This window comes from Falco biarmicus, chromosome 3 (assembly GCF_023638135.1).
Source record: "Falco biarmicus isolate bFalBia1 chromosome 3, bFalBia1.pri, whole genome shotgun sequence".
In the NCBI taxonomy this organism is placed as follows: domain Eukaryota; kingdom Metazoa; phylum Chordata; class Aves; order Falconiformes; family Falconidae; genus Falco; species Falco biarmicus.
Genome location: NC_079290.1, coordinates 101491191 through 101504705, shown reverse-complemented (window position 1 = coordinate 101504705; position 13515 = coordinate 101491191). Strand labels below are relative to the sequence as shown.

General features: G+C 44.7%; 1 protein-coding gene across 2 annotated transcripts; it reads right to left on the bottom strand.

Annotated features, from left to right (window-relative positions):
• Positions 1-389: 389 nt before the first annotated feature.
• On the bottom strand, positions 390-12620 carry MRS2 (magnesium transporter MRS2). 2 transcript variants are annotated; one of them, XM_056333323.1, is made up of 11 exons: positions 12458-12620; positions 12205-12278; positions 10695-10731; positions 9979-10091; positions 9334-9507; positions 8538-8668; positions 7724-7840; positions 4860-5012; positions 3647-3764; positions 2806-2919; positions 390-1759 (listed from the first exon to the last, which is right to left on the bottom strand). In XM_056333323.1, the coding sequence occupies exons 1-11, from the start codon at positions 12603-12605 to the stop codon at positions 1649-1651; spliced, it is 1290 nt and encodes a 429-aa protein (XP_056189298.1). In that variant the 5' UTR covers positions 12606-12620; the 3' UTR covers positions 390-1648. The 2 variants fall into 2 exon arrangements, with proteins under 2 accessions (XP_056189298.1, XP_056189299.1); XM_056333324.1 differs by having other exon boundaries at positions 3647-3687.
• Positions 12621-13515: the final 895 nt, after the last annotated feature.

The window sequence follows — 13515 nt, the reverse complement described above, 5'->3', positions numbered from 1 at the left end:
AGGGCTCGGGAAGCTGACGTGAAAGCTTCCCAAAGGCTTCAGCAGTGTGTTTCAGTACTGGCCTAATGCAACAACAACTTGATTAAACCATCCGCACCCGTATCGCTCCACACACTGGGTTCTCCTGGGTTTACCAGCCCACCTACAGGAGCCATTGTTTTTTTCCACTGGATTGCTCAGTTTAGAGGGTTTTTTACATCTCTACATGCCGGCAAAAAGGCTGCCAAAAAATACAGCTAAAAAATTCAAAAACACGACAAACCCCAGTAATTTTCTCACCTTCACATGTCTTTTACATCTACAGTTGAAATCACATAGAGCGCAAGAACAACTGTTTGAAAGTAAATGCGTACAACCAATTTAAATCAGACTAAGATCACAGGCCTGCATAATTTTAATTTACATACCTTTTTATTTCCATTTTTGACTCGTTAGTCCCGAGTAAAAAAGTTCACAGCTACAGATACTGTCTTTTCAACCCCTGCCAGGACAGTGATTTATCTGGTGGCACCTAAGGAGCTACTCACTGTATGGTACAGAGAGGTGAAAAAAAAAACCCAAACAAGAAGCAAGACAGTTTGAGACCTGACGTAGGAGGATTTCACGCTCCCTCAACAGACAGAGGGAAACCTGCCAGAGTTTCAGGCAGGTTTCAGTTTCTCTGAACACCCTCAGGAGTTCAGAGAGAAGTCCCAAGAAAAAACACAAACTGTGGGCACAAGACTTTTACTCCTCCTTTCAGCCCATCACAGGACACCAGGCTTCCACACCCTTTACTAACGCGGCTACTTACTATGGCGCAGGCTAGTCCGTGCTGTGTCTTGTCGGAGAGAAAGAGCAAGCAGGGCCCAGCCTAAGAGAAACCCCCAAACCAGTCTGTTGATTATTACCAGTCCTTAAATTGCAGCTAGCTCTATCAGTGCACATTGACGATGCACACTTGTGTTTGCCACCCAACACTTAATCAATGTGCTCCGTTACTAGATATCTAGATAAAACTAGATATGTTTTGGGCCTAAATTAATCATTAAGGAATACCCAAGCTAAGTAGCTACACTTCCAAGCCTGTTATTGCTCACTCAAAATAAAGGAAACTATTATTTCTGGTTACTGCCAACTGCGAGGCGGGGCTTCAAGAGATGCAGATTTGCTTTTCGCTTTGGAAAATGTGTTCTCTGCGATAACATAGGGCATTAAAAAAGTGCCACTTTTTGGGTGGATTTTTCTTTGACATTTTAAGTCAGCTTCCTAAACCTTCAGCTCAGAACCAGAATTATTGATGACTGCTGACTGTTGTCATCTTTGAAGCTGGAAATACTGTTCTCTTTAAGAAAGGCCATTAGGTGAAGAAGTATTTGACAGCAACACTTACAGTGAGAATGCCCAAAAAATAAGTACATGTATGTGATACAGAAAATTAGTGGGGTAGAGGCGAGACGGCTGTGAAAAGCACGTCACTGTTTTCCCTTGTGTTTCTTGGCTTTTGTGCGTGAGCATTAACATCTCACCATAGGTTTTGGCACAAAATATGTATTAAATTAGCAAGTTTAGAAATTCTTGCAGTTTTCAGTAAGGAAGAACAAGTGCAAGAGGTGACCAGTAACAGTAACACTGTGTAACAGTAAAAGTCTCTTCAGTCCTGCTGTTCCTACTGGTTTGTTAATGTGCTTCTGCTCAGGCCAAATGTTTCTGCTTTAAGGTTGCTCTTTATCTCCACTCTTCCAGCTGCTGACTGGGTTTTTTTCAGAACTGCAGGAACCTAGGCAAGATACAAAACACCCTGTGATTACACCAGAAGCTGGTCTATATGCAGCAGAAGGAAATAAAGCTTCACAGAGGCCCAAACCCTGATTTTTCTCCTCTTGATTTTCAGAACACTCTCCCTGGCTTCTCCTTCCCTCATCCCTTTCAGTACATTTCTCCAAGCCAGAGTCAGTACGTGCTGGAGCTGGTTTCGAACGACACCAGAGGATAGTCCAGGTAGCTGTAGCCATAGCCAGCAGTCCCCGACAAATGGCTGCGCCTGCCCGGTAGGGGCAAGGGAGGAAGCAGCGGAGTTTATCTGGGGCTGCCTTTCTTTCCTCACTTGTAGCAACTTAACTTTTGAATCCACTGATACTTTCCTGTTACAAATCGCAGAGTGCACAACAGAGCTAATACAACACGGTCCCACAGGCTGTGGCAGGAGGTCGTCAGCAGGGAAAGCGACCCATTCAAAATCATGTCATCTGAAAACGGTCTCCTTGGAAATCTTTGCACAGCTTGGTGCAACAGGGTGCTGCGCTGCCATCAGCGCCAGGGGCAAAGACAGCTGGTGGGCATGGGAAGAGCCAGTACTAACCCTGGATTGGGAGCCAGGAATCACAGCCATGGCAGCACCCTCCAGAGATGTTACAGCTAGCACCTGTCCTCAGCGTCCTTTTCTCCCTACCTTCTCTTTACAAGACGGGGACTACAGATCCAGCGTTAGCGCGTGGGTGGGAGGAGAGCAGCAGAAGTTATGTTCCTCACTGCGGCGGCCGAGGCGAATGAGGGCTGCTTCTACCGTTGGCCTCAGCTTCCCTGGGCTGCCAGGTGAAAGTAAATGCAGCACGTCCCAGGAACAGCCTGCAGCTTCGCTTCTGGCCAACTGGCTCAGGTGTCTCTCTGCCAGTGCTGGGGATTCCCACTTCATTCAATCCAGCTAGGACTGAGCTGAATTCCCCCATGCTCCGTGCCCACCCCTCTACAACAGCATGATTCCCGCTTTAGAAACGGACCATACGTGCTGAGCCTGAAGCAGAAACCCCAGGCAGCCATACGTACGTGAGGAGGTAGCGGAGGTTCCAGATGCCGCCCAAGGAAGGAAAGCAAACGTCGCCATATCAGACCGCTTCCCAGAAATATAATCCCTGTCACCAGCCAAAATATTCTGGGGTCCTACCAACAGAACCTTCCCATTAGTCAGGCAACTCTATCTTCAGAAAAGTGATTACCCAAAGATAATCTCTCACCCCCCAGCAGCGTTCTCCTCCTTTACGGGATGAAGTGGTAAACCCTCTACCATCAACAGCCAGGCCCCACCTTGGGAAAAGGGCTGTTTCACAGCAAAGCATTTTATTTAGATTCTCTTACTGTCCCATGCCATTTTCCTTGCTTCATCAGGAAGCTTGAAAATTCAACTCTTCTGTTTAATGGATTTGGAAAGGAAGAAGTGTTTGCTTTCCTTTGGGTTTTTTGTTTTAAAGATAGCACGTGCAAGTGTAAATTTGTACCCCCCAGTCTAGGTATAAACATGTAACTGACAGTAGAGTATTCCCTCTGGTGTGCTGGAAATGCCCCGGCTGCTTGCCAGAGACCCTTGTATCTGGCAGACAGAGCTAGTCCTTCCGGAAGAACAGATGATCATTAAAGAAACCTTAATAATGCTTTAAATCAGTCCTTATACAACCATAAATCTGTCTTTCCATTTCTTTTCTGTGGACATTACATAGAAAAAAAGGCTGCAATACTGTGCAGCGACTGTTTGAACACATGAATCAGTGGACTAAATTATGTAAATCTGGAGCTTTACCTATAGAAAAAAATGAAATATTGAATATAAAAAGCACTACAGGAGCAGGGCCCATGTTTAATGTCACTAATAAAAGCAGCACTCATTCCTTACCTCTTCGAGAGATGACTCCAAGTTCATACCAAATGCAACTCCTATGAGTCCAAAAAGAGAGAGAGAGAAAGTCCCCATAGTCAGCTGCAAGTTCAGTCTCATCATCACATTACGGTGGCTAAAGAAAGGAGAAACATCTTTAAGGGGAACCCAAAAATTCATTTGCTGCCTCAGTTCTCAGCTTCCATACAGCATACACCAACACCAAACAGCGAGAGGAAGCCACGCTGGCATTAGGCAACCCAGGCACAAAGCTCATGAAACAACAGTACAAAGAGACTATTGTTCTGAAATTGCCGCATCAGGATACCTCTAAGGCAGCAGGTTCTGCTTAATCATCATCAGATTTTCCAGCATCGCTCAACTTCTCAGAGGTGTATATACACAGAGTAACAGTAAATGTTCACAGAAATTTGTGTTCTCTCGCCACTAACTGCCTGGAATTTCTATGTTTGTATTCACAACAAAAATATTCTGTTCCTTGCAAACAAATATACTTGCAAAGATGTGGCCGGTAAATGCTGCAGACCATAAACTTGACCCAGTTTTAGAGAATTCCATATTTAAGTCTACGCCAAAAGGATTTTTGTGGTTTCCTGGTGCAGCATCCACCAATTGCTTCTACAGGTAACTCCCCAGTAAAGAGGAGGATTATTAAACACTGACCTCAAAGACAGTGAGTGGCACGTGCTTGCAAATGCAAGCTACAATCATTTTTCAGTAAGAAAGCTGACCAGTAGTGAAAACTGTAACATACAGAGAGAGAAAATACTCACTACAAAGTTACTCCACAGAGTGGTAACGCAACTTGTACTGAACACCTGAGCAGCCTAGCCAGACTCTTCAATAATTCAGTTTTGCTGACCTAGGACTAAACTCTCCTGAGCAGAACTTTATTTTGCCCCTAAATCTGCAGACATGCCCTTTAGTGAACAGCTCCCCAGAAGGATCTACGAGACGCCCGATTTCTCCTGCTAGGGAAAGCTGATGCCTAGCTAGGAGGGTTTTCCACACACCGATTAGGGTGTCTTGTTGCTTTGCTCTGTCAAGTTCACTGATAAGAAAAGCACAACGCAGCTTCTCGTGCTGTTACTGCAAGTCCATTCAAACCCTCACAAAGACGGAATTCCCTAACTTTCCTTGCAGGCAGATTTGAGAAAGACTAGGCAGCACTGAATTCTGCTCAGGCAGTCCAACAGAGAGGGCAGCTAACCTGTCCAAGTTGATAAAGATTATGCTTTCTGAGTCGTCAATCAGAACTCTGAGTTCACGAGCTTCATTTGCAAGATCTTCTGCTTGTCTGTAATAGTTCTCCAGCAGCAGCTCCATTTCCTCTGCATGGTCAATCCCAGATGTACTCTCCTCACTGTGAGCAACAATTTATATTTTTCTGGTTAGCTACATGTTGTATACAAGTGTATTACTGATGTATTAAGACAAGGCACATAGGAGTTGCAGGGAACAGCCAACAACAGTGTTGTCAGATCTCAAAATCCAGTCTTTTCAGTGAGGAACTTCCATCAATACCAACAGCTTAAAATAAAAGGCATTTTTATATCTATCAGCTGATCAGCACAGGCACTCAATTATTTTGAGTACAGCAGTTAGCATTTGCTGTGCTCAAGGCATGCACACCACCACAAATGTTACTTCTTCAGATATTAGAAGTTATAAAGTTATATAAATCTTATATTACTTACAAAGTTTATATTATTATTAAGTTACTATAAAGGGCTAACAGTTTTGAAAGAAGATGCTTAATTTCTCGGTGCCCTCAAGTGGTGGAAGCTGGTAATAGTGCAAGCAAAACCTCCAAGGATAAAACATAACCAAAAGTCAGCACACAAACAACTACACAGTGAAGGAGATGTTTTACGTGTTTATGAGAATAGTTTAGTTGTAAGGTGTGTCAGCTATACACAGTAATTACTGCGAAATGTTTTGGGAGCATGAAGGAGCTGAAGAGTGAACATCAAATGGAAGATGCTGCTCTCCTAAGTGAAATTTTTCTGAGGAACTTTCATCTTGCTTCCTGGTCCAGCTGCTGGTGCAGCAGCCTTCTCTGGAGCATGTGTGCACGTTTCTGGCAGTGTTCACTGTGCAGATGAAAGCTGAGGCACCCGAGATTCACAAGAGCTTTCAAACTAGCAGCAAAGCCAGGAAGATTCTACATAAATTTTTCTCTTGTAGTGTGACCTTATTTCTCTAGAGGGACCAAAGTATCTCCTCCTGGCATTGCTGACCAGGAATCTCTCTGAAATGGTTTTCCAAGACAGTAAGTGATACATCTTAAAAATCAACTGACATATGCTCCCTGAGGACCTTTAACAGAGCCCCTAGTTTCTTTCTCTTATGGACCAGAAACTGAGTTAGCTAGGCTGATTTTAAAGCCCTTCAGACCCTGAGGCTTTTACTGCACGCAGGTGAGAGGAGTTGCAGACCTGAAAGCCTTAGAGCACTATCTACTCTATTACAGATTCAGCTCAAGGTCTTACTTCGTTTTACATCAGCTCCCCTATGGATATACAAAGGGAAACAAGAGGCACAGGGACTTGGAAATAACTGCCACCCGAGCTGCTTTCCTTAACTAGCCTCCGGCTGTCTCATGAGCCTTCAACAATCTGCCATCCCTCCACACACAGGCACGATGCCTGCGTCATCCTGCCCTGGGCTCAGCCCACCATTCCTGCTGCAGATGATCTCTGATGGCACCTATACACCTAACTGGGACTCTCCACACCTTCTCAGGCTTCTCCAGTCCATCAAATACCACACAGCACCTGTATCAGTCCCGGAGCCAAGAGAGCTGCCCACACACTGCAAACGTGCTGTTGTAGCTGGCATTTCCTCCTGCACGGACTGCCTCACTGCAACCCGTAGTGTGGCTCTACCACTCTACAAAAGCTCCCACCACCTCTCCTACCCTTGTGCAACGGTGTCTGAAAGAAGAGACGACTTCAGGTGTCTACTGGCATGAGAGTGCAAGGTGACTTTGGTCCTTCCTAGATGTTTCCTACACATTGCCTACTATGAGGCAAGAGACTTGCCAGCAGTTTGTATTAAGTCCGAAGGAAGGCTGTGAGCAAAACCAGGACAAAGACCGACCAGCTGCTGCATCAGGAGCAGCCTGGAATTCAGAGCCCTCCTGATACTGCTCCTGCAGAGGCATCCAAAAAGCAAACCGCATCCCACTTCTGGAATGCTGAGTTTCTGCTGCACGTTTAGACTAAGCTCTGCAGGGCAAGAAACTATCTCCTGTTTTCAAACCCATACTACTGTGTGAACAGTATTCCTAGCCACATTCAACGTTAGGCAAAAGTATTAATCAGCAACTTAGCAAAGCACCCTGAAATGTAGCTTCTGTTAATATGCTTAAACATAAAACATGTCTGTATACCCAAGATTTAAATACAATTCAGCCCAAATATGCTGGGATGGGATCTGATATACATTATCTTTTTGATTTTCAGTTTTTGTTAAACCAACTGGTGCTGCTGCTGTTGTGTGCTGTCTTTTCACCAGAACTTGAGAGAGTGCAATAGGACTATTTCTGCATGTATATTTTTTCCTGAAATGCTGCTTTTCAGGTGCACAACAAGATCACTCCAGGGCGTCTTTCTTTCAGGTTCTGCTGGCAAGAAAAAGCTAGAAGTAAGGTGTTCATAACACGTCTAACAACAGAAGTATGGTGTCTGACCTATTCAAGACAAGCTTTAAAACGTGCCTCTTCGGGGTTTTTTGTGAAACTGAGGGAAATTCTCCCAGAATTTAGTCTGCATTGAAAAATAACCTTTGCTTTTTCTCCTCATGCCATCCTGCTCCCATCCCATTACATACTAGATGAGCGGTCCTGTTATGCCAAGAACTATTTGAAACTGCATAATATGACTACTGCTAATGGAGTCCCTCTCCAACATGGTAAAGACAATGGTTTCTGAAGTAGCAAGCATTAGAGCTTTAAAAAATTAGGAAGCCTTTTTCTTTCCACTTTTTGGCAGGGAACACCCAGTACAGTGTTCAAGTTCTCCTTAAACAAAGCACACTGTTAAAAATGTATGTGGTTTCAAGTATACATACAATACTTGTGGATCAGTCCATTTAGACAGACAGAGCTCTTCTATTAATTCTTCTTCATCTAAGATCTCCAGAATTGTTTCTTTGAAAACTTTAAGATCTGTTTCCAGTGCTGACAAGCTGAAGAAAGAACAGGCAAAAGATCAAGTAATCCCCACCGGCACCAGTGCAGAAAGGTAATCTCTAAATGAGTTTGCCAGCCAACACCCTCGCCAGCAGGAGCAGCCAGGTAAGACTTCCTTGCAGGGTTCTACAAGCTCCTTCAAAAAATCCTCTATGGGCCACGCACACTGAGCAGCGGCAGTGACCTGTCTGGGGATCAGTGAGCTACAGACACACACTAAAAAGGATTCAAAAGTTTTTTTCTGGCTGTATTCGTAAGTCAGGAAAAACCAGCACTCTGTGAGTGGGTAGTGAGTGCCTGTTTGCACTGTCATTCAGAGAGGCTAACACACCAGGTAACAGTGTGCTAGTACTAGTTATCTTAAAGCATAAATCCAAAGCCTAATCTTGTTTTACATTATGGGGAACATTTTTGTGATGTTGTTTTGTTCTGTTAGGTATTATTTCATTCTGCCAGATGCTACCAAAGAAGCTCAACTGTATTTCTGACAAGTTGGAATAGATTACCCTTTTTCTGTTTTTCCCCATATCACTAGGTATTTCATATACTGATCTTTAAATTTACAAAGAAGATGCACAACCCAGCATGACAGCAATCTAGGAAATTAACATTATGTACCATTTTTCTAACATTTAATTGCACATAATTTTCTATGGTCATCTTCTAGTCTCTTCACGGCTTACTCTTATTTACCTCTTGCCATTTTGCAGGAGAATGTGTAGTTTACTCCTATCCACAGACAAAAGCTTGGGGTCCACTAGAGCTTCCAGTGTCTCAACGATCTGAGGCTGCAAAGTGTTAAGTCTCCCCTGCAGTTTGCTGATCTAGACAACAACATGATCCTTCATAAGAATTAAAGCAATCCCTTTAGAATGACTTGGGCAACTGACTCTGGTCTCTGAACATAGAATTCACAGTAATAGGCAGTTAACACAACCGGCTTTCCAACGCCCAGGAAATACTTGCTATGCGTACATCACTTACAAGGTAAAGCCAGTGCAAAAACCAGTATCTTATAAAAGCAATTTGCACTGAACTGAAACCCAGCAACAACCACACCAACAAGGCTGATAAAGCTAAAATACTACTAGAAATGTCATATTGCCATTAACAAGCATGTATTTTTAAGGATAGCTAGAAATTGTCAACCGAGTGCTGCCCAAGAGGCCAAAATCCTCAGCGCTTTTCTGTGACTTCCATTTCAGCTACAGCATGTCTCTAGAAAGGTACCCTGACCCGTTTTTTAATTGTCCAAAGGATGGTGAAGCCATCGCATCCAATTAGCACTTTCTTGGGAAAGGAATGGAAACACATACACACAAACCCATAAATACTAAAGCAACAAAAGCAAAATAAAAAAGAGCTCCTACAGTAAGTGAGGAACACATATACAAATGTGTATGTATAAATATTAACACGAGAATAAAATCATACTGTTCTAGGAAGCAACACCTTCCAAAACAACTTAAATAAAAATGAGATAGCTCACCCGGTACTGCAGGATTGCTTCTATGGCTCGGAATTCAAAGGGCAGGGAATATGTAACTAGTTGACCTTCCCCAGCCAGCTGAGCTGCTAGTTCATTGATGAGCCAGCGTTCCAGATTTAAATGACGATAATCTAGTATCAGAAGAAACTCTGGTGTTATGACAGCCTTCAAGAACTGAAAAAGACAGTACATATAGGAGTCTGAAAAAAAAACCTCAATAAAGACTTCTTGTAATCCCTGTAGTGCATTTGATAATTTAGGCCTTTATAAACCCACTCTTCAAATGTCTTTTCCAGCAGGAAAATAACAGAATCTCAAGCTAACTGCAAACTAGTGATCTCCCACAGTTCAGACACAGCACTGTGCTAGTTAGTGGTGGTACGACTGAGAAGAGGCTTGTCGTAAGCCTCCACTTCTGTAACAATCTTTGCAATGTTTCTCCAATGCTCAGCTAGGACAACAGTCATTAATATGTACTGCTGGTGAACCTGTACCTCCGATTGCTAGGGAGAGCTCCAAAGACACATTTACTGCTGGACTGCACGTCACAGAAAGCTGGTATTAAAAGAACTGTGCAAGAAAATGCAACTGCAAGAACAGTAAGGCACAGTTCAAGTTCAGATTCAGCTATAGGGAAACCATTACCTCCATTCTCATGATGATCCTGTTGTTCCTAGTTGCAATGCTCATTACATGTTGAAACCTCAGATCTCGAGCCTGAAGACCCAATTCCTGGTACAATTCTGTTTTCTTCTTTTCTGTCATAAAAATATTTTTAGACGAAGACATTTAGAAGACAAGCATATATGTTCTGAAATACCATTTTAGTGTGTTAATAAGTCCCGCAAAAGAAAAAACAAAAGCCAGGCTACCTTTAAAACAGTCTTCCTCCCATTGATTCCTCAATGTAATTTATTTTTTCACAAAGTTTAGAAGACTGTATCTTGAGTGAGTGGAAAGCGAAAAATTCTAGATACAAGTAAAAAAGTTGGCCATGACAACGAATCTCATGTAAGAAACTGAGTGACTTATTTGAGAAAGCTCATGTAATCCTACAGAAAAACAAAGCAGGGAAAGCAGCATGCTGGTCAAAAAGGGAAAAGTGAAAATGACCGTCCTGTGACAGATGGTATACCTTATTTTGAAAACATTACTTAAAAATATACAAAAAATTGTAACAATAAAGATACTATGAAGACCAATAGAAGGCAGCTAAAAGAAACAATGTTGCAACATCTCAAACACAGGGAAGTAACCCAAACACATTTTCTACCCCATGCAGATTCCCAATTGGGCTCTTATTTATTGGACAAGGAAGAAAGACAAACAAACCAACCAACCAACATACAATGAAAACTCACCAGAATAGGTAGCATTTCCCTCTTTGTCAAGCTTCATCTAAAGGAATGGAAACAAATGTAACTTTTTCACAGAGCTACTATAAAACAACAACTTTAAAATTGTTTGCACTTGCCTGGAAGTTAAATGACAAACACCTTATGAAGAAAAAGCAACTTTTCATGCCCTGTCTTCACAGTTCAACCCAGTTAAGAAAAACATTGCACCAAATTGCCATGTATTTCACTGTGTTTGTATACACACCAAAGAAAACCAGTGTCATCTGCATGACCATGGTCCTTTGTAAACACTGGGAAGGAGGTGATTTACAGAGGATCAGACTTAGAACAGACCAGACCAGATTATTTCAGTTGGAAGGGACCTACAACAACGGTCGAATCCAACTGCCTGACCACTTCCGAGCTAACCAAAAGCTAAAGCACGTTATTAAGGGCACGGTCCAAACGCCTCAAACACTGACCAGCACGGGGCATCGACCACTGCTCTGGGAAGCCTGTGCCAGGGTCTGAACACCCTCTTGGTAATGAAATTCTTCCTCGTTTCAAGTGCAAACCTGCCCTGGTGCAGCTCTTAACCATTCCCATGCATCCTATCACTGGAGACCAGGGAGAAAAGAAAAGCAGGACATCTTACAATCTGGATTACAAATTTTTCTATTTCCTCTGGAACAATTTGAAAATTTTACAAATATTAAAAAGTACCACAAATCAGGTAGTTAGGCCTCGTGCTCATGTCAAGTACTGCATTAACAGGCTATTAATAAGCCAGTAACTGGCATATAAATCCTCCTTCTTTTAGCATTTGTCATTCAGATTAATCAGTTAACACTTGCATCTCCTAGTAATTTTTTTTTTAAAAAAACCCAAAACTACAATGTCTGGTTTAATCAGAAAGTTTGCTGTTTTGCTTATCAGCCATGTAGCTTAACTCCATATTACCAGCTTTAAAAATAACTTTCTGTGAATTAAACATACCGAAGCATACATTGCAGTGGAGTTGCAGCTGGGGTTGCATAGCCACAAGGATGTAGGTGTGTACATCTTGATACAGAGTGACTGCTCTTTGCTTTCAACAAGGAGGCCTCACCTTCCCTCGCATGTACTAACAATGTTAATCAAGCTTGCAAATGGCTTTCAAACTCATTTTAAAAAGGAACATATGGCGAGCTTGTTTTTCCCCAAATCCTACGTTGTTTAGAATTGCAGCTACCAAGACACAAAAATAGTAATTCTAAAAGGCATCAGCAAGCCTTGACCAGCTTAACGAGAGACCTTCTCAGCCTTCACAAGGCAAGAGAACTTCCAGCAAATGCTGGATCTTAGACAAACATCGTGATGAACACTGTATACCGTAACTGCTCCGCAACTCGGAGTACTTTACACCAGCAACTTAGAACTAGGGATGTTCTCGGAGAGATGAGCCCGCCTGCTCTTACGATGCTTCAAGAAAAGACAGACGGAGCCCATCCTCCTGCACAAGCTGCGCTCCGCGGGGCCGCCCGCACGTACTCACCACTGCAAACACAGGGGACACGCTGGCGAGGGTGGCCTGGGAGGCCTCTGTCGTGGCATGTTGGTAGAATCTACCTGAAAAAAGACAGAGCATTTCCACCTCCAGCACGGCGCCCCCGCGCACCGGCCACCGCCTCGGTGCCACCCTTCGCCCCGGGCCGCACCTCGGGGCCTGCGGGGGCGCCGCGCAGCACCGGGCCCGGCAGGGCCTGGCGCTCGGGGCCGGCAGCGGGAACCCCGGCCCGGCCGCTTACCCGCCCAGCGCAGGCCCCGGGCGCCCGGCCCCGGCGCGGCCCAGCCCCGGCCCGGCGGCAGCCCCAGCAGGGCCCGCAAGCAGGGCCCGCCGCCCGCCCAGCCGCGGGGGCGGCGCAGGGCGCGGGGGAGCAGCCCGGCCCGCAGCATCGGCCGCCCAGGCCCGCGCAGCCCGGCCGCCCGGCAGCGCGCAGCCGCGGGCAGGAGGAGCCCGGCGGGGCGGGGCGGGGCGGGGCGGGACGGGGCGGCCGGCGTCGTGTTCCCCGGGCACCCCGGGCGCGCTCCGGCCTCCCGCCGCCAGCGCATGGGCCTCGCCGCGGCCCGGGTTTGCCCTGCCGCCTTCGGCCGCCTGAGGACAGGGGTACTTTAAAATTCTTTTTTCTGGGTTTTTTTTTTTTTTTTTTTTTTTTTTTTTCCCCCCGAGAGTAGAAGAATTCAGCCCCCAGTAAAGGTCTTGCAACTTAATCTCCTTGCCCTACTTGTCTGTCTAAAATAGACAAATCTAAAATAGACAAGCTGGTTGGCTGAGATTTAAAAGTTTATGCAATTAAATCTCCTCGTCCTACTCATCCATCTAAAATAGAAAAACAAGCTAGTTGGTTGAGATTTAAAAGTTTATGCAATTAAATTTCCTTGCCCTACTTATCTATAAAATAGAGAGACAAGCTGGCTGGTGGAGATTTAAAAGTTCGTGTAATTAAATTTCCTTGCCTTACTTATCTAAAATAGACTTGGCTTTATCTAATCGAGAGAGACAAGCAGGTTGGTTGAGATGTGAAAGTTCGATCAATAACATACCCGCTTCCACTGTGACACGCCACTTTTAAACAGGCATGTCACCCTTCCTCGGGGTCATCCCACCAGCAGCACCCTTCCTCGGGGTCACACACCACCAGCAGCACCCTTCCCTCGGGGTCACCCCCCACCAGCAGCACCCTTCCTCGGGGTCACACACCACCAGCAGCACCCTTCCCTGGGCCGTTGGGTGGCCTGACAGCAGAGCCTGTGCGGAGCCCTGCAGGAGGACAAATTAGCAACACGAGCGTGCCTGGGAAGCAAG